The following is a 26,275-nucleotide window of genomic DNA, read 5'->3' as shown; positions in this document are numbered from 1 at the left end:
AAAAACAGATATTTTTTATGTAAGTTCATGTTGACTTGTCAACAGTATTGTGGGCAGGATTATAGAAGAGAGATTTTTGCTCCTCCTCTGCTCCCTAGGAAAGCTTCTCCATACTCATTTTATCTAGTGTGGGACAATTTCTTGAGTTTTTAATGGAAACGGGTTAATATTTTTGTCATAGGGGACATATTACATCTGATATTACGGGGAAGAAGGGAAGAAATGGCTCACTTTTCAGAGGTGCATTTACTCTTTGACCCACTAGGGTACTATTTAGTGTTCTAGAAGAGGTAATTTAGTAAATTGTACCCCAGTGGCCTGAAAAAGTTAATGCAACTCTGAAAAGTGAGCCATTCAATCGATTTTCCCTATTGCTTTTAAAAAATCAACACTGACCATATCCAGAGAATGTTGAAGACAACTGAAATTAGAGGATCTAGAAGCAACCAGTTTATTTTTATGCAAAGCTTGTTGGGACATGCACTGGATTTGGCTTCAGAGGACCCAAATCTACTTCCCACTCCAGTACTTACAGATAGGAATCGTGAAGCAGTCAGTAACATCACCAAGCCTTGGTTTCCTTATCTTAAAGTGGTGATAATAATAATATTTACCTCACAAATTTTTGTGGAAATCAAATAGCTTTACTGTATGTAAAATGTTTTATAAACTATGAAGCACAATAGAATATTAATTATTAGAATAAGGAGGTTTTCTGAAGTAGCCGTTTATGTATCTGATTTTGGGAAGTAATTTATTATTAGTTTTCCCAGAAACTGTGAGCAAAGATTAGATGGCTATCAAGTTGTTTCAGGAGAGAGTTTCCTAGCTAGTTAATCCTCAGGGCTAGTTAATCCTCAGGGTATTTCTATTTCCCCCCACATATATTTTCTAACAATTCCAGTTATTTCATTCCTTCTCATCATTAGGCTATATATCTCTTGCTTCTCTGTTTGCCCACTACATTCTTTCAGAATCCTTGATCAAGAGATCAGTATGACTGTAGCTTCCTTAATCTCAAAGGTATTTAGACCATATATTAAAAGACATTACTCTAGTTGATGTGGAGAGTGTTAAAGGCTTCAACCAGGCCACATCAACTTGGGGAAGAAATACCGAGGTAGTGATGACTACATTAACTCTGAGGCAGGTATGGGAGTAAAAAGGGGTATATAGCCAGAGTAAACAGAAAGAAGAAATGGCAAATGTAGAGTTACAGTAGCTTTCTCTTACCGAAAATCTTTCTAATCTATATCCTATATCCTATATAGATATCCTATATCTATATCTAATCCCTATATCATCCATTTGGTTGATTTATGAGCCCTATGTACAATCAGTTATCTTGAAATTAATATCTGTGACCTAACAACATATTTGACTTGAGACCTAAACAGTATGAGGGGCTCTGTTTTTTTGGTTTTTGTTTTTCCTTTCTTTCTGAGACAGAGTTTTGCTCTTGTTGCCCAGGCTGGAGCGCAATGGTGCGATCTTGGCTCACTGTAACCTCCGCCTGCCGGATTCAAGTGATTCTCATGCCTCCGCCTCCCAAGTAGCTGGGATTACAGGCATGTGCCACCACGCCCTGCTAATTATTGTATTTTTAGTAGAGACGGGGTTTCGCCATGTTGGCCAGGCTAGTCTCGAACTCCTGACCTCAGGTGATCTGCCCGCATCGGCCTCCCAAAGTGCTGGGATTACAGGCGTGAGCCACTGTGCCTGGCCTGTTTCTTAACCACAAATTATTTTGCAATCAGTAGTCAAGCATCTGTAATGGGTTTTTAGGCAGAAGGGAGGTTGGCAAAGACTACTGTTTGAACTAGTACAGTTTACATAAAAGCTTCTTTTTACAACTGCTGTTTACTTTGGATTTCCTATTTTAACAGCTAGAGCCTGGCTAATGTGTTTATCTATTATGGAAGGCAACAACTGTCAGTGTTGATTTCCCTGAAACTATTTGAAGTATTTCTGTGGATGGCTACTTTAGTATGTGACAGAAGGTTGAAATTTCGAAGCTTGGCCATTAGTCTTAAACGTGTTAATAAAATCTACCGTCAAATAAACCTACCAAGTGAACAATTTCTAAAAAGGCCAAGCAATTAGAGGATTAAATTTTAATTTAAAAATTTAAATTGATTAAATTTAAAGTTTAAAAATTATATTTTTCATTAGCTGAACCACAGCTAGTTTACATTTAGTTACTGAAACCATATCATTGCATTAAAAGGTGACATCTAGAGGGTTTTAAAATTAATCTTGCAAGATACTAAAAGATTTTTGTTTTGTTTGTGTCAGTATTTGTGTACTCATGTGCTTTATACAGCAGAGAAACGTTCTGCTTGTTTTGTATTAGCTTCAGAGTTGTTCAGCCTTTTAATCTTTTGGGAAAATGTAATACAATCAACTCTCAGATTCCTTGTTTTAAGTAGGAGATTCATAGTCTCATGGGGGTATCTCCTAATAGTTTAACCCCCTCGATTTCTACCATCTTCCTTCTTTTTGTTTTAGTTTTCCTTTATGCCAACGCTATGAAGTCTTTGAAATGGAAACTTCTAAGTTGAAGAAAGACTTGTATCTTGTTATTCTAAATTTACATAAAAGCAGAGGCTTTTTTGGTTAATAAATAAAATGTCACACAAAGAGCAAAGAAGCATCATCTCTAAGTATAGAAACTGATGATCCTATAGTATATTAGCTTTAACCAATGCCATGTTTTAATAAGGAAGTAGATTTAATAACTGAACCTGAGTGTGACCAACTCTTAACTTTCTGTGCCAATGAGGAGAATTAAGAATTGCATTTTAGATGATGATTTATTTGTCTTGTCTTCATCAAACTTTTTCATAATGAATCAGATCTCAGAGAGCTTTCTTTTCCTTTGTCTTTTTACCTCTGCCATGTCTCTGATGGACATCCTATAAATCCCTAGGGCATTCAGAGAATAGAGAATCAGGGAATACAGGATATCTCGCAAGCTGTGAAATCTCTGCATGAAAAGCAAAGAACTGATGTTATTATTTGAGAGAGTGAGCTAGCTCTGCAATGAGCTAATAACAACAAACACATTTGTAACTTTTATTTATTTTAAAATAGCCTTTGCTCACCGTTTTTCTTGTCTTCTGCCTGTTCTCTAAGAGACACAGGGAACAAAATAACCATCACTTTCTTTCTTGCTTACCTAGAATGAGACCATCTCTTTTTAATTACTGGTTATTTCTTGAGCCAAATCCTAACCATTGCTTTCACTGTTTTAGTGGCTGGATTATTTTCTTAGGTTTCCTATCCATTTGGAGAACCTTTCAACAATTGATAACACTCTATAAATAATTCACAAAGTAATTGTGTCCCTCTTTTCACTAACCTTCTTTGAAGTATGTTATGTGAGAAGTAGAATTTAAGTCAGTGGCATTTAGTTCATGTGGTTAATGAAGGAAGTGCCCTGTGACCTTCATAGAACAGTGGCAATACTGTCATTTCAGTGTTCCTGTTTTGCCATTGTGATTAAAAGTCATTATACATGCAATTACGCCCCAGGTCTTTTCTCCAAGAGGCAAAAAATGGGTATTTCCATACTTATTTTGATAACTGTTTTGCTAATAAATTGACATTTATGACATAGGATATTGTCAGTTATGCTGAAATCTGAAATATTTATAGTCAGATTATAGGCCAGCCTCCCCCATTCTTTCTTTAATTATATCCTACCTCACAATCACTAGGAAAGCACATATGCTCCCTATTATAAATTCTTTCTGCTCATAATTTAAAATAATTTGATTGGAATATGTTTAGAAATTAATATGCAGAATAGTACCATAGAAAATAGATGCCTACTTTAATTGTATGAGATTGTACCAGCTTTATCAGAAAATATATGATCAGCTCTAGGTTATTTATTTTGTGAACAAGAGTCAGCTGGGACGATTCATATTTTTTGGTTCTCCTAGAATTTGAAATTCTAGGCATAAAGAATTTTAGTAAACATGGTAAAATCCAGATGCAGTTGATCTTATGCACGGCATAAATTTGTGTGGGAGTCCAGATGTTGGAATGTGAACACAGGTTGTTTCCCCCTTCTGTCCTGTGTGGGCTTTTTAACATGTTATTTTCACATACTTATTTTCCTTACTTTTATTTATTTTTTGATACAGGGCCTCACTCTGTCACCTAGGCTGGAGTGCAGTGGTATGATCATGGCTTGCCGTAGCCTCGACCTCCCAGGCTCAGGTGATCCTCTCACCTCACTTCCCAAGTAGCTGGGACCACAGGCATGTGCCCCCATGCCAAGCTAATTTTTTAAAATTTTTTGTTAAGATGAGGTATAATTTATGTTGCCCAGGCTGGTCTTGAACTCTTGGACTCAAGCAATCCTCCCACCTCAGCCTCCCAAAGTGTTGGAATTACAGATGTGAGCCACTGTGCCCTGCCTATCTTCCTTACCTTTAAACATTATTCTGGAAATTCAGTTTACTCTTTGTAATGATGTATCTTTTAATAAATTCTCATTAACAGTTTAGATGAAGGTGAGCCCACCTCTAACCTTTTATGTATTGTACTAGACTCATCTTTCACATATCAAAGAGTAGATAATATAGTCAGTTGGATTTGTCCCTAAGTATTGCTTTTGAAATCAGTCACATGTTTTTTGAACACTTTGTGCAAAGTACTTCACTTGGCAGTGGGGGAGATAGAACGTCAACTTTCATGGCCTCAGGGACCCCGTTCTTTGGGGTCTGTTGTTAGCTTACTGTTTGTACCTTCTCATCTCCTTTACTGTTTTCTTCTCATCTTTCTGACCTTTGAATTTAGAGAGCCTCAGTTCCAGTCCTTACACCTCTTCTGTGTTTAATTCACTTCCTAAGTGAGTGTGTGTAATTCCATGGCTTTACATATATCATTTGCATGCTGAGGAAGTCCAAATGTATGTCTGTAGCCCTGGCCTGTGTCCTCAACTTCAGACTCATACCTGATTACTAGTTGGATGTCCTCTAGGCATTTCAAAATTATCTAAAACTGAATTCTTGATTTCTTTGGAAACCTGCTTCGTTTACTGCTTTTCGCATCTCAGTAACTGGAAACTCTATTCTACAAGTTGCTAAGGACAAAAACTTTGCAGTCTTTCTTCATCCTTCTTTTTATCTCAGATTATATATACCTTTACCCACAAATCTTGTGGGTTCTTCCTCAAAAATATTTCAAGAAGCTGACCACCTTTCATCACTCTTTTCTTGCTACCCTATTCAAAACCACTATTACTGCTTGCTAGGATTTTATTGCAAAAGCCTCCCAGTTTCTATCCTTGCTTTCCTGCAATGTGTTTTCTCCACTCAGCAGCCAAAGTGATCTTTCTAAAATATTAGGTTTCCCCCTCTGCTCATGACCTCTTATATCACTTGGAATAAAAGTCAGAGTCCTCACCATGGCCTAAATGGTGCTACACAGTCTGTTTTCCTTATCTCTCTGACCTTATCTCCCCCAGCTAGCCCTCTTGCTTATTCTGCTTCTGCATACATGTCAAGCACATATTTCCACCTTGGGCTTTTGAACTTGCTGTTTCCTCTACCTGGACTCTCCTTCCCCTAGATGTCCGAATGGTGTGCTCTTATACTGTTCACATGTAACCTGAAGAGAGAGGCATTTCCTGACTTCCTCCCCAACCCTAATATCAAATAGCATGTCGTTAATGTTGATCAGTCTCTGTATCCTTACCTTTATTTTTTTCAATGCACTTACCCCCACCTCACATATTGTATATTTATTTGATTATTGTCAGTCAGCCCCTATCAGAAGGTAAACATCACGAGGGCAGGGACTTGGTCTCATTTGTTCTCTGCTGTATCCACACTGCCTCGCTTATTGCCTGGCAATCAGAGACATTCATTAAGTATTAAATATAAAAAAAGGATCTAGGAAGAGAATGTATCATATACTGTGGAAGAGGTTGAGCATATAGTAATGAACAAAATGGACCTTGACCTTCCCCTTGAAACTTACAACAGAGACCCTATATTAAGAATTTACAGCATAGTTAAGTAATTAGAGTTTACAATATAGTTAAATAAAGTGAACACCGTACCTGTAATCCCAGCACTTTGGGAGGCCAAGGCTGGAGGATTGCTTGAAGCCAGGAGTTCCAAGACCAGCCTGGGCAACATTTTTGTAGAACCCTTGTTCTACAAAAAGTAAAAATAAAAATTAGTCAGCCATGGTGGTACTCTCCTGTAGTCTCAACGACTCAGGAGGCTGAGGCAGGGGGGTCGCTTGATGCCAGGAATTCAAGACCAGCCTGGGCAACATAGTGAGACCCCCTCATTCTGCAAAAAATAAAAATAAAATTTAGCCAGGCATGGTGGTTCACTCTGTAGACTCAACTACTCAGGAGGCTGAAGCAGGAGGATCACTTGAGCCCAAAAGTTCAAGGCGGCAGTGAGCTATGATTGTGACACTGTACTCCAGCCTGGGTGATGGAGTAAGACCCTGTTGCTTAAAAAAAAAATACTAGGCTGGGCGCAGTGGCTCATGCCTGTAATCCCAACACTTTGGGAGGCCGAGGCAGGCAGATCACGAGGTCAGGAGATCGAGACCATCCTGGCTAAGATGGTGAAACCCTGTCTCTACTAAAAATACAAAAAATTAGCCTGACGTGGTGGCGGGTGCCTGTAGTTCCAGCTACTTGGGAGGCTGAGGCAGGAGAATGGTGTGAACCCGGAAGGTGGAGCTTACAGTGAGCGGAGATTGTGCCACTGTACTCCAGCCTGGACGATAGAGCAAAACTCCATCTCAAAAAAAAAAAAAAAAAAAAAAAAAAAATTAGCCAGGTGTGATGGTGGGCACCTGTAGTCCCAGCTATTTGGGAGGCTGAGGCAGGAGAATTGCTTGAACCTGGGAGGCTGAGGTTTCGGTGAGCCGAGATTGCACCACTGCACTCCAGCCTGGGTGACAGAGCGAGACTCTGTCTCAAAACAAAAACAGAAACAAAAAATGACTACTGATAAGTTAAAGTACATACCTGTGCATTTAAATAACTGTTGAAGAGAAATAATAATTTATAACTAGAACATATAAGGCAATAGAGTAGTTGATACCAATAGATAAATGAAACCACAGGGTAGGAAATCTAGTAGGTAGGGAAGTAAGTAGAAATAAAAGAATGGCATCCAGTTGAATTCAGAAAGGAATAAAATGAAAGAAGGAATGGTGACCATTTAAGTAAATCTGACTGTATAAGATAACGATAGTAATAATTCAAAATGAAGTCAAACAAAAAAACTGGACAAAATAATATGTTAAGATGAGAAGTGCTTGATTGAAGTTAAAATGTTCTAGGATTTTTATATTGTTTGGGAGAAGGATATAGGTGGCAATTTTATTTTGTTAAGTCAGGTATGATTGTTAAAAGTTATATGGGTAACTAAAACACAGTGAATAGAATGCATAACTTCAAAACAGATGGAATAAAGGGAAAATAATTCTGTATAATAGAGGAAGAGAGAAGGTGATAGGTGTAAATTAAATGAATTAGGTGGTAGAAATAAATCCAAATATATCAGTAATTACAAAAAAAATAAGTAGAGTAATATTAGCAGCTAATAGATTAGGTTGCGTTTTAAAAAATACAGCTATGTGCTATTTTAGACTGTATTGGGAGAAATTTCTAAAATACCAAGACACAGCAAAATTGAAAGGAAAAGAGTAGGGGAAAATACCTGGCAAAAACTAATCAAAAGAATACTCCTATTGTGGTTATATTAACATAAGACAAAATAGACTTTAAGGCAAAAGGTATTACTAGAGAAATGTTATGAAAATACAAATATTTACAACTGAACCACAAATACCATGTATTAATATGAAAACTCCTGACATGCACCAAAGTTTAACTCTTAAAGGATAGGTTTATATACATACCTTCGTAAAGAATAACTGGGTATTATATGCTTAGCATCTAACTCAAGAAAATCAAGAAGGTGGGACAGGGAGTAAACCCAAAGAAAATGGAAGGAAATAAATACTACAGAACAAAAGTTAAAAAAAAAAAAAAAAAAGAAGAAGAACAAAAGTTAATTAAGTGAAAATTCAAGAAACAATTCAACAAAACCAAAAGCTGGTTCCTTGGAAAAGCTTATCAAATATAACAGCGAGAAGCAGAAATAACAAAATTAGGAATGAAAAGGGAACGTAATTCAAGACATAACAATGATTTTAAAACTAATAGGATCCAATGAATAACTTTATGACAATAAATTCGAAAACACAAAATGGGCAGTTTCTTAGGAAAACTTAATGAAATTGCCTTAAAAATAAAAACCAAAATAGACCTAGAGCACTTTAAAAAAATTTATTCATTCAGATATTTAATGATTATTTGTAAAATGTGCCTGATGTAGTTTTAGGCACTGGAAATAATAGCAGTGAACAAAAAAAAAAAAAAAAAAAAAAAAATGAAAGTCTATGTTTTCATGGAGCTTCATTTGTTGTGGAGGGAAACATAATAAATTAATAAATTTTATCAGGTGTTGCTAACTCTGTGAAGAATAAAGAAAGTGGCCAGGTGCGGTGACTTACGCCTGTAATCCCAACATTTTGGGAGGCCAAGGTGGGTGGATCACCTGAGATCAGGAGTTCGAGACCAGCCTGGACAACATGGTGAAACGTCGTCTCTACTAAAAATACAAAAATTAGCCGGGCCTGGTGGCACACGCCTATAATCCCAGCTACTCAGGAGGCTGAGACAGGATAATCGCTTGAACCCAGGAGGTGGAGGTTGCAATGAGCCGAGATCATGCCACTGCACTTCAGCCTGGGCAACAGAGTGAGGCTCCATCTTAAAAAAAAAAAAAGAATGGCCGGGCGCGGTGGCTCAAGCCTGTAATCCCAGCACTTTGGGAGGCCGAGATGGGCGGATCACGAGGTCAGGAGATCGAGACCATCCTGGCTAACACGGTGAAACCCCGTCTCTACTAAAAATACAAAAACTAGCCGGGCGAGGTGGCGGGCGCCTGTAGTCCCAGCTACTCGGGAGGCTGAGGCGGGAGAATGGCGCAAACCTGGGAGGCGGAGTTTGCAGTGAGCTGAGATCCGGCCACTGCACTCCAGTCCGGGCGACAGAACGAGACTCCGCCTCAAAAAAAAAAAGAAAAGAAAAAAGAAAAAAAAGAAGATGAAGGGAGAGTGTGCTGTTTTATGTAGGAAAGACAAAGGAACAATATAGGACTGAAGGAAGCAATGGAGCAAGCCAGGTATGTATTAGAGAAAGCGGCCCAGCCCTCAGGAGTAGGTGTAGAGGCCCTGAGGCAGGAGCACGTCTGGTGGAACAGTTGAGTATTGTACATAAGGGAGACTGGTGGAAGCAGAGATCAGTGAGGTAACCAGAGGCCAGATGATGAAATCCTTGTTTAAGAAGTGGCAGAGCTGGGATTCGAGCTGTCAGTGACTTCAGAGCCCACCCCCTTTGCTCCTGTGCCTCCCAGGATAGATTGGCAGTGATTGCAGAATGCTTCCTTACCTGGAGCAATTTGGATATAATGGTCCTTTGCCTGATTGAAACAGGTCAGTACCTTTGTAAATTTTGGATTATGTGTTTCCCTGCCCTAGAGTACAGGTAAAAAAATTAAACATCACCATCTATTGTGTGTCTGTGTGTGTGTGTGTGTGTCTGTGTGTGTGTGTGTGTGTGTGTGTGTCAGAATTTCGCTCTTATTGCCCAGGCTGGAGTACAGTGGTGCAATCTCGGCTCGCTGCACCCTCTGCTTCCTGGGTTCAAGCGATTCTCCTGCCTCAGCCTCTCGAGTAGCTGGGATTACAGGTATCCGCCACCAGGCCCGGCTAATTTTTTGTATTTTTAGTGGAGACGGGGTTTCACTATGTTGGCCAGGCTGGTCTCGAACTCCTGACCTCAGGTGATCCACCTGCCTCGGCCTCCCAAAGTGCTGGGATTACAGGCATGAGCCACTGTGCCCAGCCAAACATCACTGTCTATTTCCTTTAGGTCCTAAAATACGCATATTCTGTTGTGTCTCCAGTCTTGGCTTTGCCACTGGCTGTGTGAGCTTGGATAAGTTATATAACCTGGCTTTTGGGTGGGGTGCTTCTGCTATGAAAGAAGGGGATTAGGTTACATAATTTTCTGTATTTTCTACTAGCTCAATAAATTATCTAATTCTATACCAAGTTTAAAAGTTAAGACCAACTTCTTTGTCTGGCAGCATCTAGAACCTATTGTTACAAATGAAATAAGAGAGTATGGGGCCGGGCGCAGTGGCTCACGTCTGTAATCCCAGCACTTTGGGAGGCCGAGGAGGGTGGATCATGAGGTCAGGAGTTCAAGACCACTCTGGCCAGGACGGTGAAATCCCCTCTCTACTAAAAATACAAAACTTAGCTGGGCGTGGTGGTGGCTCCCAACTACTTGGTAAGCGGAGGCAGAGAATTGCTTGAACCCGGGAGGCGGAGGTTGCAGTGAGCTGAGATCGCTCCATGGTACTCCAGCCTGGGCGACAGAGTGAAACTCTGTCTCAAAAATTAAAATAAAATAAAATAAAATAAATAAAATAAAATAAAATAAATAGTATGGATAGTAAGTATTCTCTTGTACTGGGCTCTTTGTTATTTTAAATATATGAAAAACTTACACCAGGCTACTAACTTTTGCCATGGCAAAGTGTATGTGTGTGTGCTCAATTTTAAGAGCTGGGACTGTTCCAAGAAGGCCTGTGCTGGTCACAAACAAAATGGAACACTGAAGGACCAAGCACTAAAAATATCTCGTAAAAATGCTTCCTCCATGCAGTCATTGGAACAGGTAATTACTGTGGCAACAACAAACTAATTTGAAGTGTTAGCTGTTAATTAAAACATTGCAGAGGTGTATAGTTGTCTTTTGGTGTAACCAGAGCCTCCATTCAAACTTCATTAATCACTTTACAATTAATTTGTTGAGGAAGGTCAAGACAATTGAGATGCAGTATCTGTTGAAAGTAAACAAATTCCTTTTCTCTAAGTAAATACCATTTGCAAAGTTAAGGGACACACTCGACTCATGCCTGGCATTGCCTTTTGTCATCCACTTCTCCTTGATGATTAAATGTTAAATTGGTACTGTCATTGTACTGTAAACCAAACCACATAGCATCTTTATTGCTCGAAATCGAACCCAAACTTCCACGGATGAATTAGCGTGCATCATAATTAAATTATCAAGCCTCTCCTTTTAATTCACTTGGAAATAGGAGACCTTTCTTTTAGAAAAGAGATCGGCTTTCTTGACAAGCTCATTAAGTTGCCAAACTGTCCAGTATGGTATGTATATCAGACTATCTGCTAATCATTTTTTTATTGCTCTTGCTGGTCTCAAACATCCAGGTGTTGCTTATTCAAAGTAACAACACTGATCTTTTTACAACTTTTGAATCCTTGTGTATATATTTAATTATTTGTCTTTATATTTCAATTCTTGGTTAGTGATTCTAATATACAATATTTTTAAAAGTTGGAATTGGAAGAATCTGTGATGTAGAAGGGGAAAAATAATATATCACAAATTCTTACATATTATATTACTTGTATTTACATGGAATAAACTTACTAATTTCCTTTAAATCACATTTCAGGCCAGGTGTGGTTGCTCACCCCTGTTAGTAATCTCAGCACTTTGGGAGGCTGGTAGATCACCTGAGGTCAGAAGTTTGAGACCAGCCTGGCCAACGTGGTGAAACCCTGTCTCTATTAAAAATGCAAAAAAATTACCCAGGCATGGTGGTGGGCGCCTTAATTCCAGCTCCTTGAGAGGCTAAGGTAGGAGAATTGTTTGAACCTGGGGGACGGAGGATGCAGTGAGCCGAGACTGCACCGCTTCACTCTAGTCTGGGCGACAGAGCAAGGCTCCGTCTTAAACAAGTAAACAAACAAAAAACATAATATGGGGGATAGGGTTCCACTTATAAAATGTGTATCATTTTGTACAAAGTATAAAAAATTATTTTGCTGGGCACAGTGGCTCACATCTGTAATCCCAGTGCTTTGGGAGGTCAAGGTGGGAGGATCGCTTAAGGCTTGGAGTTTGAGACCAACTTGGGCAATATAGCAAGACTTCATCTCTTAAAAAACTTAAAAAAAAAAAATTAGCCAGGCATGGTGGTGTACTCCTGTAGTACCAGCAGTTTGGGAGGCTGAGGTGGGAGGATCACTTGAGCCCAGGAGTTCAAGGTCACAATGAACTAATAAGATCGCAGCAGTGCAGTCCAGCCTGCGAGACAGAATAAGACCCTGTCTCTGAAGAAAGTAATAATTGATTAAGTTTTATTATTATTTTCTATATCTTTGAGACAGAGTCTCACTCTGTCACCCAGGCTGTAGTGGAGTGGTGAGGTCATAGCTCACTGAAGCCTGACCTCCTGGGCTCAAGCAACCCTCCTACCTGAGCCCCTGTAGTCCCTGCAGGGGTACTATAGAGGACTACAGGCACACACCACGATGCCAGCTAATTATTATTTTATTTTTTTAAAGACAGGGTCTCCCTACATTGCCCAGACTGGTCTTGATCTCCTGGGTTCAAGTGATCCTCCTGCTTTGGCTTCCCAAAGTGCTGAGATTATAGGCATGAGCCACTGCGCCCAACCTGATTAAAGTTTTATAAGTAGTATTTAGAAATACCAATGAGGTTGTTATTTGAGAATGTCTTTAGACATTTTCAAAGGTTAAATAATTCTTTGGTAAAGTAAACAATCATCACCTGATTTTTGTAATCTTGCTTTTCCTTTAAATGAGATATACTTGAATTTCTTTTTAATTAACTGATATAATAAAAGTTAAGTTTACCTTCCATGACTGGCTTGACCTTTGTCCACTCAAGTAGGAAAAGCAAAATGAGTAAGTTCTTATAACAATCATATATTTGGATAAGTATATACATATGCTTTATATATGTAGTTTCCTAGTCTTGCCTGAATTTGTAACTTTTTACATGTAAACGATATTATAAATACCTATAGGCTCTTAATAACTAAATTATTTCTATAAGTCAGTCACCTTCAAAAACTCTTGTCAGTGATGGTTCAACTCTATAAATTTACGAAAAAGTATTGAATGTACCCTTAAAACAAGTGAATGTTATCATATGTAAATTATATCTCAATAAAGCTGTTAAAAAATTTTGTCAGTCCTTTCTGCCTGTGGACACTGCAGAGGAAACATCCTTAAAGTCTCTCTTCTCCCTGCCGTCATGTCTAAGTCAGAGTCTCCTAAAGAGCCTGAACAACTGAGGAAGCCCTTCATTGGAGGCTGAACTTTGAAACAACCGATGAGAGCCTGAGGAGCCATTTTGAGCAATGGGGAACACTCACGGACTGTGTGGTCATGAGAGATCCAAGCAGCAAGCGCTCCAGGGGCTTTGGGTTTGTCACATATGCCACTGTGGAGGAGGTGGATGCATCCGCGAATGCAAGGCCACCCAAGGTGGTTGGAAGAGCTGTGGAAGCAAAGAGAGCTGTCTCAAGAGGAGATTCTCAAAGACCCGGTGCCCACTTAACTGTGAAAAAGATATTTGTTGGTTAAAGAAGACACTGAAGGCCGGGCGTGGTGGCCCACACCTGTAATCCCAGCACTTTGGGAGGCTGAGATGGGTGGATCACGAGGTCAGGGGTTCAAGACCAGCCTGGCCAACATGGTGAAACCCTGTCTCTACTAAAAGTACAAAAATTAACTGGGTGTGGTAGCGGGCACCTGTAATCCCAGCTACTTGGGAGGCTGAGGCAGGAGCATTGCTTGAACCTGGGAGGTGGAGGTTGTGGTGAGCCAAGATCATGCCATTGCACTCCAGCCTGGGCAACAGAGCGAGACTGTCTAAAAAACAAACAAACAAACAAAAACACTGAAGACTATCACCTAAGAGATTATTTTGAATAATATGGAAAAATTGAAGTAATTGAAATCATGACTGACTGAGGCAGTGGCAAGAAAAGGGGCTTTGCCTTTATAACCTTTGATAGCCATGACTCCATGGATAAGACTGTCATTCAGAAATACGATACTGTGAATGGCCACAGCAGTGAAGTTAGGAAAGCCCTGTCAAAGCAAGAGATGGCTAGTGCTTCAGCCAGCCACAGAGGTCAAAGTGGCTCTGGAAACTTTGGTGGTGGTTGTGGAGGTGGTTTTAGTGGGAATGACAACTTTGGTCATGGAGGAAACTCAAGTGGTCATGGTGGCTTTAATGGCAGCTGTGGTGGTGGTGGTGGTGGTGAATAAGGTGGCAGTGGGGATGGCTATAATGGATTTACTAATGATGGAAGCAATTTTGGAGGTTGTGGAAACTACAATGATTTTGGCAGTTTCAACAATCAGTCTTCAAATTTCGGACCCATGAAGGGGGGAAGCTTTGGAGGCAAAAGCTCTGGCCTCTATGGTAGTGGAGGCCAATACTTTGCCCGACCACAAAACCAAGGTGGCTATGGCGGTTCCAGTAGGAGTAGTAGCTATGGCAGTGGCAGAAGATTTTAATTACCGCCAGGAAACAAAGCTTAGCAAAAGAGGAGAGCCAGAGAAGTGACAGGGAAGCTACAGGTTCACAACAGATTTGTGAACTCAGCCAAGCACAGTGGTGGCAGGGCCTAGCTGCTACGAAGAAAACATGTTTTAGACAGATACTCATGTGGATGGGCAAAAAACTCAAGGACTGTATTTTTCTAATTGTATAACAGGTTAGTTTAGTTCCTGTTCTGTGGAAAGTTTAAAGCATTCCAACAAAGTGTTTTAATGTAGATTTTTTTTTGCACCCATGCTATTGATTGCTAAATGTAATAGTCTGATCATGATGCTGAATAAATGTCTTAAAAAAATTGTCAGAGCAACCAATATTTCTGCAGAACAGCAGAAAATGACGTTTCCATGTTGGCAGTAGTGGATTATGTAAATTTTGGTTTTATTTTTGTTTTAAGAAAGGGGAAGTTTGGGGGCTCATTAAATATGTTTTACAACTGGGCAGGTGAAGGTGAGGAATTCCTGAGGCACTAACTTCTGTTCCCGATTTTCCCTATGCCATTCCCATCTTAACACCAGATGAGAGGAAGAGCCGTTTGATCTTAGCTAGTGTATAAAATCCTCTACAGGGCAAGATTTTTAGTTCTTCGAAACTAACTTGCTTCCTTATATTAATATTTTCATGGGCTTACAATAACAATACTTGTTTATGTTATGTGGTTTATTTTGAAATTTTTATTGTATAAAAGTGTGTTGCAGATGGTTTCTAAATAATGTTCAGAATATCTAGTCCCCACAGTATATGTGTAAAGGCCACATTTCATTTAAACATAAAAGGTATGGTGGCTCACTCCTGTAATCCTAGCACTTGGGGAGACTGAGGTGGGAGCATCACTTGGGGTCGGCAGTTCTAGGCCAGCCTGGGCAACATCCAGAGACTCTGTCTCTACAAAAAAAATTAAAAAGTAGCTGGGCATGGTGGCACATGCCTATAGTCCTAGCTACTCAGGAGGCTGAAGTGAGAGGATCGCTTGAGCTGAGGAGTTTGAGGCTGCAGTGATCTGTGATTACACCACTGTGTTCCAGCCTGGGTGTCAGAGAGAGCCCCTGTCTGAATCAGTCAGTCACTCAATCAGATAAACACAAAAGGTCTTGATGGATAGTAATGGTATTTTATTTCTGTAAACCCTATTCTCGTTCTTTTTCATAAATGAATACACTTATATTTCTTAAGTTGTAGTTATTTCACTGTATCTCTTCCTTTGAGCTTGTTTTGATGAACTGTTAAGATATAGTTTATCTGCATGTGTAACTGAAAAAAAAATGGGCAAAAAGACAAGCAAAAAAATTGAAAAAAAAAAAAAGAAAGCAAAATGGGTCTGTATACTGCTTAACATAGAGAACCTACACACACAGTGACAGTCATAAGGGATCTGGAGCCAAAAGACCTAGGTTTGAGGTCTCATTCTGCCACTAGTTACTTTGTGCCATTGGGCAAACTGTTTAACTTCTCTGTGCTTCAGAATTCTCATCTATAAAAGGAGGATAATAATGTATCAGCATTACCTCAGAGAGTTATTTTAAGGTAATGTGTAGTAAATCACTTCGTAAACCATTAAGCTCCATATAAATGTAAATTACTACTGTTGTTAGTGTTCTTTGAAAGTACCACGCATCCCATTGCTGCAGAAATGTTTGGATTTACATTTATGTCTTTAATCATTTTATAGGTTGTTTAGTGATCCCAAATGATTTTGGTTTTTTTTCTTCCCATAGAGCATATCATGTCCCAAGTGGGAAAATATTAGCTGTAAAGGTAAGTACTGGATACATTTTATGAAATTCTTGATGTTCACCTCTTTCCTTTCCTCTGTTAGCTTGAGTCACAGATATTGTCAAAGAGGAGATGAAATGGTTTAAAGTTTAGATGGTGGGTAGGGGAAGCTGTGGCCCTCTGGTGACATTCAGGCACCTGAAGATCTTTTAAGTATGCCTTAAGATAGTCAGTTGTAAACTCCGTGTATTGTGATTCTTCTTGCCAAGAAGAGAAGACTTCTTTCTGTGTCCCCCGCTAAGTGGCATCACCATCTTCCTTGTCATGCAGCTCAAAACCTTACTAGTAATGTATTCCTTTTCCTTCTTTAAATATGCTACATCCTGTGAATTGCTGTATCCTGTTAGAATTTTTCCCTGAAATATATCCATTTGCTACTTTCTTTCTATTCCCATCCTCATTACCGTGGTCTTGGATCGGGCTCACATTACCTCCTGCCTGGACTTTTGAAATAACTTCCTCACTGTACTTTCGGTCTTTTCTTTTCCTATGCACCTTTTACTCTGCCATAGATTTGAGAAGTTAAATCACAGATCTGACCGTGTCTTGCTAACTGCCTTCCTCAATCATGTACAACATAAAGCCTAAGATGTCTGCTTTGCTTGTGACTCCTTCAGCATACTGAAATACCCAAGCACCACACCTGCCAATAGAGTCAGGCTACATACAATTCAGGGACGTTCCAGGCAGTTACCTAGGATGCTCCTCACTTGTTCCCATGCAGTTCGTAATTCACACTTCATCTCTGCCAAACTTCAGCATCCCAGTCCTGCCATGCCACTTTGGATTTAATCTCTGCCACTGCTGGTGCTTGATCTTCCCATTATTTTAAATCTCAGATTTCCTTAATAGACTCTGTCTTGAATTGCACTTACGACTGAAGCCTTTGCTAATGAAGTCCTAACCCCACAGAACCCCATTTCCAATTCTGGGCTGTTAGCTAACAAACTGGTCAGGCCTGCCTTGCGCCCGACCTTCCCCACAAATTGTTCAGGCCCTCTACATATTGGCACCCACCTACCTTTATAAACATGCCCTCTGCTTTACCAATCTGTTACTTCCTGTCATGCCCTTTATCTCCAGTCTCCAGGCCTTTGGTAATTAAAGTTTTTATTTTTTGAGTATTATGCTAGATTTTTAAATTATTTATTTATTTATTTATTTATTTTTGACTGAGACAGGGTCTTGCTCTGTCATCCAGGGTAGAGTGCAGTGGCATGATCTAGGCTCATTACACCCTCCACCTCCCACATCCAAGAGATCCTCCTACCTCAGTCCCTTGAGTAGTTGGACCACAGGTGTGCATCACCATGTCTGGCTCATTTTCTTTATATTTTGTAGAGATGGGATCTCACTGTGTTTCCCAGGCTGGTCGCGAACTCCTGGGCTTAAGTGATCCTCCTGTCTCAGCCTCCCGAAGTCCTGGGATTATAGGCATGAGCCACCACACCCAGCTATGCTAGGTGTTTTATAACTATTATATTTAATCCTTTAAATTACATAGTAAGCCTGTCTATTTTAGATTAGGAGACTGAAACTTAGAAAGCTGAATTGTCAAAGATCACAGAGTTGGAAGGGATAAGGCCAGGTTGTAAAATGTTCATCTGCCTCCAAAGCCCATCTCTGTTACACCATGCAGCTTTTATACAACTTACTAACATTGCTCATCCCTCTGATGTCCATCTATCTTTTCATGGTTTGTCTCCAAGACGCCTTTTTAGCTATCCACAGTGAGAAATTGGTCTCTTTCTCTAACAGTTGCATAGCATATATTTCTGCATCTTTTTTCTCATCTAGGAAACTAAGAATCAGAGCAATTACATTAGAATTGCTTATACCTTTTAGTAAGTTGAAACCGAAACTAAGACTCAGAGCCTCTGACTGCTGATGAAATCCAGAGTTCTTCTTCCATGTCACATCTAGTACAGCACCTAGAATGTGTTATGTGGCCTTATCAAGTTTAGTTTTAATAAGTTAAATAACTTGTGAGGGGGTACAACAGAGTTTCCTCTGAGATATTTTCTTTGACAATTCAGCCATATAGGTCCATAGAATTGTAGAACTGGAAGAGACCTTGGAGATCACAGGTTACAGCCCCCACATTTTACAAAGGCGCTCAGGTCACTGAATGCAGCTCTGTCATACTACCTCGGTGCTCACTGAACGCGGCCCTGTCGTACTACCTCGGCGCTCACTGAGTGTGGCTCGGTCGTACCACCTTGGTGCTCACTGAGTGTGTAGCTCTGTTGTGTGCCTTGGCATTGGATTAACTTTTCTGTACCTCCTGAGCTCCCTTTTCACTAAGAGAATACTTTCACTAAAACTTGAGCACTATTTTCCCATCCGTTGAGTTACTTTTTTGTTCCTTTTTTGTCAGAAGTCTTAGATTGTTGCTGATGATATATTTAAAGATAGTCAACTCTAGGTTATTTAATCCAGGAGAGGGGAACAGTGTTATAAATCATCAAGAAATCTATCATTATTTGGCCTTGCCAAGTACATTATACATTTTTCATAATTTGATACATTTTGAATTATGTTTATATAGACTAATATTAAAATTATTATGCATTAGTTGGGTGTGGCAAGGGGCCAACAGCTTTTTCTGAAAGGATTAAAAGCAATTTTAAAGAAAGGACATATTTACAGAATGGCTGTTAGGAAAGTAGAGACTGTCAGTAAATGAAAATAGTTGAGATTGACAAATGTACTGTTCACTAGACCTGACCATTAAACTGGGCTTTACGACAAGAACTGTACTGTATTCACTTTGTATCTCTAGATTCTATAAAATATAGTAGATACTCATACTGAGTCGAATGAATGGATGATTTAAGAGCAGATAGGATTATTGTGATTAAACGCTTGTGTAGCCCTGAGCTTGTTGGTCGTTTAGGCAAAAACTTATGTAACTTGTATAATAAGTCATAATCTAAGAAAAAGAGATTTACCATTTCTTCAAAACAGGCAGAATTTTTAATTCTTAGAAGTGTGTTATTTTGTTTCCAAATATTTGGAGATGTTCCATCTTTCTATTACTGATTTCTAACTTAATTCCATTGTGGTTACAGAGCACCCTTCCTATGACTTGAATTATGTTAAATTTGTTGAGACTTATGGCTCAGAATATGATCTATTTTGGTAAACAGTCCTTGTAAACATGAAAAGAATGTATAACCTGCTTGTGGCTGTAATCCCAGCACTTTGGGAGGCTGAGGTAGGTAGATGACTTGAACTCAGGAGTATGAGACCAGCCTGGGCAACATGACAAAACCCTATCTCTACAAAAAACAAAAAATAAAAAATAAAAAATAAATTAGCTGGGCATGGTGGTGTGTGCCTGTAGTCCCAGCTACTTAGGAGGCTAAGGTGGGAGGATTGCTGAGCCAAGAAGTTGAGACTGCAGTGAGCCATGATTGCACCACTGCATTCTAGTCTGAGTGACAGAGTAAGACCTCATCTCAAAAAAAAAAAAAAAAAAAAAAGAATGTATCATCCACTGTATAGGGTATTGTATAATGTCAATTAGATCAAGTTAACTGATAGTGTTATTCAACTCTTCTATATCTTTGCTGATTTTTATCTAGTTGTTCTATCAGTTATTGAAAGAGGGGTGTTGAAATACTCAACAATAATTATGGCCTACAGTTCTGTTATTTTTTACTTAATGTTTTTGAAGATATATTCTTAGGTTCATTTATGGTTGTTAGGTCCTCTTGATGAATTGGCCTCACTGACATTATGAAGTAACTTTTGTCCATGATCATATTCTTTGCTCTGAAATTTATAGTCTGATATTAAATTATAGGCTTTATTTTGACTAGTGTTAGCATGATATTTTTTTTTTACTTTTAACCTATTGTGTCATTATTTTTGAAATGTATTTCATGTAGGCAGCATATAGTTGGGTCTTATTTTTTAATCCAGTTGGATGATCTTTGCTTTTTAAGTGAGTGGATTGCGACTATTTACATTTCATATGATTATTGATATGGTTGGATTCAAATCTGTCACTTTGCTCTTTGTTTTCTATTTGTTCTGCCTGTATGCCCCCCTTTTTAAGTGATGGCTTTAGAATTCATAACTTAACATAGTCTCCCTATGTAAATAGTATTGTACCACTTTATAGTTTAGAAATCTTACAATGGTGTATTTTCATTTCCCTCATTCCAGCCTTTGTTTTATTGTCATGCATTTTACATCATCATATGCTGTAAACCCCAAAATAGATTGTCACTGCTTTTGCTTTAGATATTTATCTTTTAAAGACATTTAAAAAGTGAGAAAAATAGTATTTTATTTTTATTCATGTATTTACCAATTCCAGTGCTCTTCATTCATTTGTGTGGTTCAGATTTCCATGTATATTATTTTCCTTCTGTCTGAATGATTTCTTCCTTTACATTTCATATAGTGTAGGTCTTTTGGTATTCTTTCAGCTTTTGTATGTCTCAAAATCTATATTTCACTTTCATTTTTGGAAGGTATTTTAATTTTTGCTGGATGCAGAATTCTAGGTTGACTGTGGTTTTCTTTCAGTTTTTTAAAGATTTCGTTTCACTGTTTTCTTTCTTTCCAGTGAGAAGTTTACTGCCATTTTAAATATTTGTTTCTCTGTACATTAGAATTGGCTTTATTTCTGGCTGCTTTCAAGATTTTTTCTTTATCACTGGTGTTAAGCTGGTGTTTACATCTTTAATGTCTCTGCTTAACATGTTCAAAATTTCTTCTGCTTTCTTTTTTTTTTATTTTTATAAATAAAGATGGGGTTTTGCCACGTTGCCCGGACTTGTCTCGAATTCATGGGCTCAAGCAATCCACCGGCCTCCACCTGTCAAAGTTCTGGGATTATAGGTGTGAGCCAGGGCACCTGGCCTCCTCTGCTTTCTTATCTACTTATTCCATCATATGTGTCATATCTGGATCAGTTTTGACTGATTCCTTTTCTTCTCACTTTGGGTTGTATTTTTTGCTTTTTTTTTCATACCTTATAATTTTTTTTTAAGTGAAAGTAAGTTTATTAAGAAAGTAAAGGCATAAAAGAATGGGCTACTCTGCTTAGGCAGAGCAGTCATGCCTTATAATTTTTTTATTGGATACCAGACATGTGGCATGGGTGCTGGATATTTTTGCTCTGCTTTAAATATTTTTGAACTTTATTCTGAGATTGTGATGGTTAATATTGAGTGTTAACTTGATTGGATTGAAGGATGCAAAGTATTGTTTCTGGGTGTGTCTGTGAAGGTGTTTACATTCACAGAGATTAACATTTGAGTTAGTGTTAACATAAGAGATTAACATTTGAGTCAGTGGGCTGGGAGAGGCAGACCTACCTACAATCTGGGTGGGCACCATCTAATCAGCTGCCAGTGTGGCTAGGATAAAAGCAGGCAGAAGTTGGAAGGACTTGACTTGCTGAGTCTTCTTGCCTTCATCTTTTTCCATGCTGGATACTTCCTGCCCTCAAACATCAGACTCCCAAGTTCTTCAGCTTTTGCACTTTTGGTGGACCCACACCAGTGATTTGCCAGGGGCTCTCAGGCCTTCAGCCATAGACTGAAGTTGGCTTCCCTACTTTTGAGGTTTTGAGACTTGGACTGGCTTCCTTGCTCCTCAACTTACAGATGGCCTATTATGGGACTTTACCTTGTGATCCTGTGAGTCAATACTCCTTAATAAATTCCCCTTCATATATACATCTATCCTATTAGTTCTGTCCCTCTAGAGAACCCTGACTAATACAGAGATATTATTTAGTGACTTTTAAATAATTTGGTTCTTTCAAGGCTTCCTTTTAAGTTTTATTAGAGAGTACCAGCCCAGTGGTTAGTCTAGAACTAATTTTCCCTGTGCAACTGAGGTAGTACTCTTCTGAGTACTCTACCCAGTGCCTTGGGAATTGCAAGGTTTTCCACACTGACTGGTGGGAATACAAACTTTTCTTGCCCAGTATTAATCTGAAGATTGCTTCTTCTGAGCCTTTCTCGTGGTTCTCTCCCTGGCCTCAGGTGATCTCCTGACATCTGTGTACAGATCATTCATTACTCAGCTGAAGACTCCAGGACCCGCTCGGCAGATCTCTGGAGCGCTCTCCCTCAAGCCCTCTGCCAGCTCTCTGCCCTCTGCGTCTCTAGCTTCCTTCGCCTCCTCAGACTCTCAGTTTTGTCTTCTCACCTTAGGGAGATGGCTTATCTCTGCCTGGGTTCCCCTCCCTGCACTGGGGCCTGGAAACTCTCTGGTCAGCAAGCTGGGCAATCATAGGGTTCGTCTCATTTGTTTTCATCTTTCAGGCATCACTGCCCCATTCTGGCTAATGTCCAATGTCTGGAAGCCTGTTGATTTGTGTGTGTGCGTGTGTGTGCGCATGTGTGTGCGTGTGCGTGTGTGTGTGTTTTAGTACCTCTTCCTTTCTTTTTTTTTAATTTAACTTTTAAGTTCTGGAGTACATGTGCAGGTTTGTTATATAAGTATACTTGTGCCATGGGGGTTTGTTGTACAGATTATTTTGTCACCCAGGTATTAAGCCTAGTACCTATTATTCTTCCTGATCCTCTCCCTGCCTCACCCTCCACCCTCTGATAGGCCACAGTGTGTGGTGTTTCCCCCTATGTGTCCACGTGTTCTTATAATTTAGCTCCCACTTATAAATGAGAACATGCAGTATTTGGTGTCCTGTTCTTGTGTTAGTTTGCTAAAGATAATGACCTCCAGCTCCATCCATGTTCCTGCAGAGGACATTATCTCATTGTTTTTTATGACTGCATAGTATTTCATGGTGTGTATGTACCACATTTTCTTTATCCAGTCTACCAGTGATGGGCATTTAGGTTGATTCCATGTCTTTGCTATTGTGAATAGTGCTGCAATGACCATTTGCATGCATGTGTCTTTATAACAGAATGCTTTATATTCCTTTGGGTATATACCCAGTAATGGGATTGCTGGTTCAAATGGTATTTCTGTTTTTAGGTCTTGAGGAATCAATGCACTGTCTTCCACAATGGTTGAACTAATTTACACTCCCTCCAACAGTGTAGAAGCATTCGTTTTTCTCCACAACCTTGCCAGCATCTGTTATTTTTTGACTTTTTAGTAATAGCCATTCTGACTGATGTGAGATGGTATCTTATTGTGATTTTGATTTGCATCTCTCAAATGATCAGTGATGTTGAACGTTTTTCCATGTGATTGTTGGCCTCGTGTATATCTTCTTTTGAAAAGTGTCTGTTTATGCCTTTTGCCCACTTTTTAATGGGGTTGTTTTTTTCTTACAAATTTCTATAGACCCCTTCCTTATACCCCTTTATTACAAAAATTAACTCAAAATGAATTAAAGACTTAAATGTAAAACCCAAAGTACGAAAACCCTGGAAGACAACTTAGGAAATACCATTCCGGACATAGGAATGGGATAAAGATTTCATGATGAAGATACCAAAAGCAATTGCAACAAAGGCAAAAATTGACAAATGGGATCTAGTTAAACTAAAGAGCTGCACAGCAAAGGAAATTATAAACAGGGTGAACAGACAGCCTACAGAATGGGAGAAAATTTTTGGAAACTATGCGTCTGATAAAGATCTAATATCCCTTTCCTTTCCTTACACCACTCTAATCCAGATGCTTGGCTTTTTTCTTGTCAGACATGTACACCAGATTTTGAATTGTTCTCAGTAAACAGAAGCTACCATTTATTGATGATTTATGCAATGCTAAGCATTTTGCATGCATTTTTTAAATTAATACTCACAACAACCTTTTGTAACTCTTATTGATTCCCATTTTACAAAAGCTGAGGCACAAAGAAGTTAAATAACTTGCCCAAGGTCCCACATCTGATAAGTAGTAGAGCCAGGATTTAAACCTGGGTAGTCTTGTCCTAAGTGCCTGTGACCCCCTGCCGGTGCTGCTCACTGCTCTCAGATTTGCCTTGCCAAGGATCATCCTGGTCACATTTCTTTCCCTCTCAAAAGTCTTCAGTGGCTTCACGTCACTTCCCAGATAAACTAAAGATTTTAGAGGATGGAATTCAAGATCCTCCACTATATGTCATCAGTCAGTTTTATAGCATTATCTTACATGTTTCAATCCTGTGTGTCTTTTAAGTTGAACTCATTGCCTTATCTGAACTCAGGTACTTTCTCACTTCAATACTTTGATTCACGTATTCCTCTCTAATTAGAATGCTTTCACCCGTATCTCCACCTATCAAAATCTTTAACACCCTTCAAGGATCAGCTGAAAAGCCTGCTCCTCCATTGAACTTTTCTGAATAAGCCCTGTCGCATATGGTCTATCTCTCACTCACTCATTTTCTTCTTTGAATCTTTCTAGAATTCCCTGCATATGCCTTTTAAGGGTGTTATCACCAACTGCCTTGTATTTTGCTATTAGTATACCTGTACATTTCCCCTATTATATTGAAATCTTTTTGTAAGTAGGAAACAAATCTTATTTATCTTCTTGCCTTACTCCGTGATTCCTGCAGATCCTTGCGTACAGGGTATAGTACAAAGTATTACACATAACGAGTAAGTGTTCAACACATAATTTGTTGAATGACTGAATGAATAAATTTTTGTTCTTCTGTTTGTTCTTTAGTTCATTCATCTTTTAAAGTAACATCTTAAAAGCAGGTTCAGCTCACATACAAAATATCTCATAGCATTCTTTATATGGACCATTGCTCTCACCCAGAATATTTTGTAGCTTTTTTTTATATTAAAGGGTGAAATGGAAGGTTAAGAGTTAGAAGCGTATTTGATCTTTTCCTGACCCTCTCCTGACTTTTGTGTGACTTCAAGCATGTCACTTGAACCTCCCAGTGACCTCAGCTGTGAAACGGGGCTGCCTGGTGTCACAGAGGGATTGCGAAGAGCAGCACATCACAGTCCTTGTCCAAACAGAATCATCTGCAGGGTCTGACGCCTGCATGGAATGATGAGGGAAATTTAATTTTCCAAGTAAAGTAGTCAGTTTGACCCACAGTTTGAATGTCTGTGGGCACAATTAGATGAGTCCTTGAAAATCTGTTACTTTTCCTACTCAAAATGTTTCTCATGTTATGCTTGTAAATGTTCTTATTTTTTAGACAAAAAAGCATATTGTAAATATTTCCCTTTTTAGACTTCTGAGGTAGGAATATATTACAAGATATTTTTAAAAGAAGTTGAATTTTGGAAAGAATAATGTACCATGAATTTCTATTTTACACTATTGAATTTAGAAAATGTTCTGCCTCAAAGAAAACATTTTGAAAATGATGCTAATCACATTTTAAAGATAACTATTTCATAATGACCATATGTAATTCATGAAACGTGTTTTTACCTTTTTGTGTGTTTGTTTGGTGTAGGTAGTCAAGACAATTGCAGATAAGTAGAGCAGAAAACAAAAATACTGTTAGCCATCTTGTAAACAGAACCTTTTTATACCATTAATGTATTCTATAAAATCTTTCAAGTAGTAATGCTTGGAGGATTTAATGTATTTCCCAGTATTGTTTGTTTTCTAAGTAGGAAAAATCCATCTAACAGGAAATTTCTTAGCATTGTATATTGCATGTGCTGATTATCATGCTTTGACTGCTTTGGGTTTCTGCTGCTTTTAAACTAGCATTTAAATGGACCATTTGATTAATCATTTGTATACTGGCTATAATCCTCCCAAATTTCCTTTCTGAGTTGTACATACTGTAAAAGACAATTATGTTGCCACAGATTAAATAAGTGAATTAAAACAGAATAGCAGCTTAATTTGACCTGTGGTTTTGCTCTCTTTCCCTTTAGTGAAGTGTGTGCCACTCCAACAAATAAATGAAGTCATCCATGACAGCTTGTGATGAATTGCCGTATTTATACTGTATATTTTAATAGCCTCACACTAATTTAAATTGAGCACAGAGTAAATTATAATTCAGTCACTTGACTGCTTATATTTAACTTGACAACTCATCCTTATTTGTCCTGG

General features: G+C 38.8%; 1 protein-coding gene and 1 pseudogene across 6 annotated transcripts in view; both read left to right on the top strand.

Annotated features, from left to right (window-relative positions):
• MAP2K5 (mitogen-activated protein kinase kinase 5) overlaps positions 1-26,275 on the top strand; it is a 268,775-nt gene that overhangs the window by 70,339 nt on the left and 172,161 nt on the right. For all 6 annotated transcript variants that reach the window (XM_030930285.1, XM_030930283.1, XM_030930282.1 and 3 more), the window contains exon 9: positions 16,249-16,288. In XM_030930285.1, coding sequence (XP_030786145.1) covers positions 16,249-16,288 — 40 coding nt within the window. The remainder of the gene's footprint in view (positions 1-16,248; positions 16,289-26,275) is intronic.
• Positions 13,142-14,661, top strand: LOC104662584 (annotated as a pseudogene).

This window comes from Rhinopithecus roxellana, chromosome 5 (assembly GCF_007565055.1).
Source record: "Rhinopithecus roxellana isolate Shanxi Qingling chromosome 5, ASM756505v1, whole genome shotgun sequence".
NCBI lineage: Eukaryota > Metazoa > Chordata > Mammalia > Primates > Cercopithecidae > Rhinopithecus > Rhinopithecus roxellana.
Note: the sequence above shows the minus strand (reverse complement) of the source record. Positions and strands in the feature narration are given on the sequence as shown.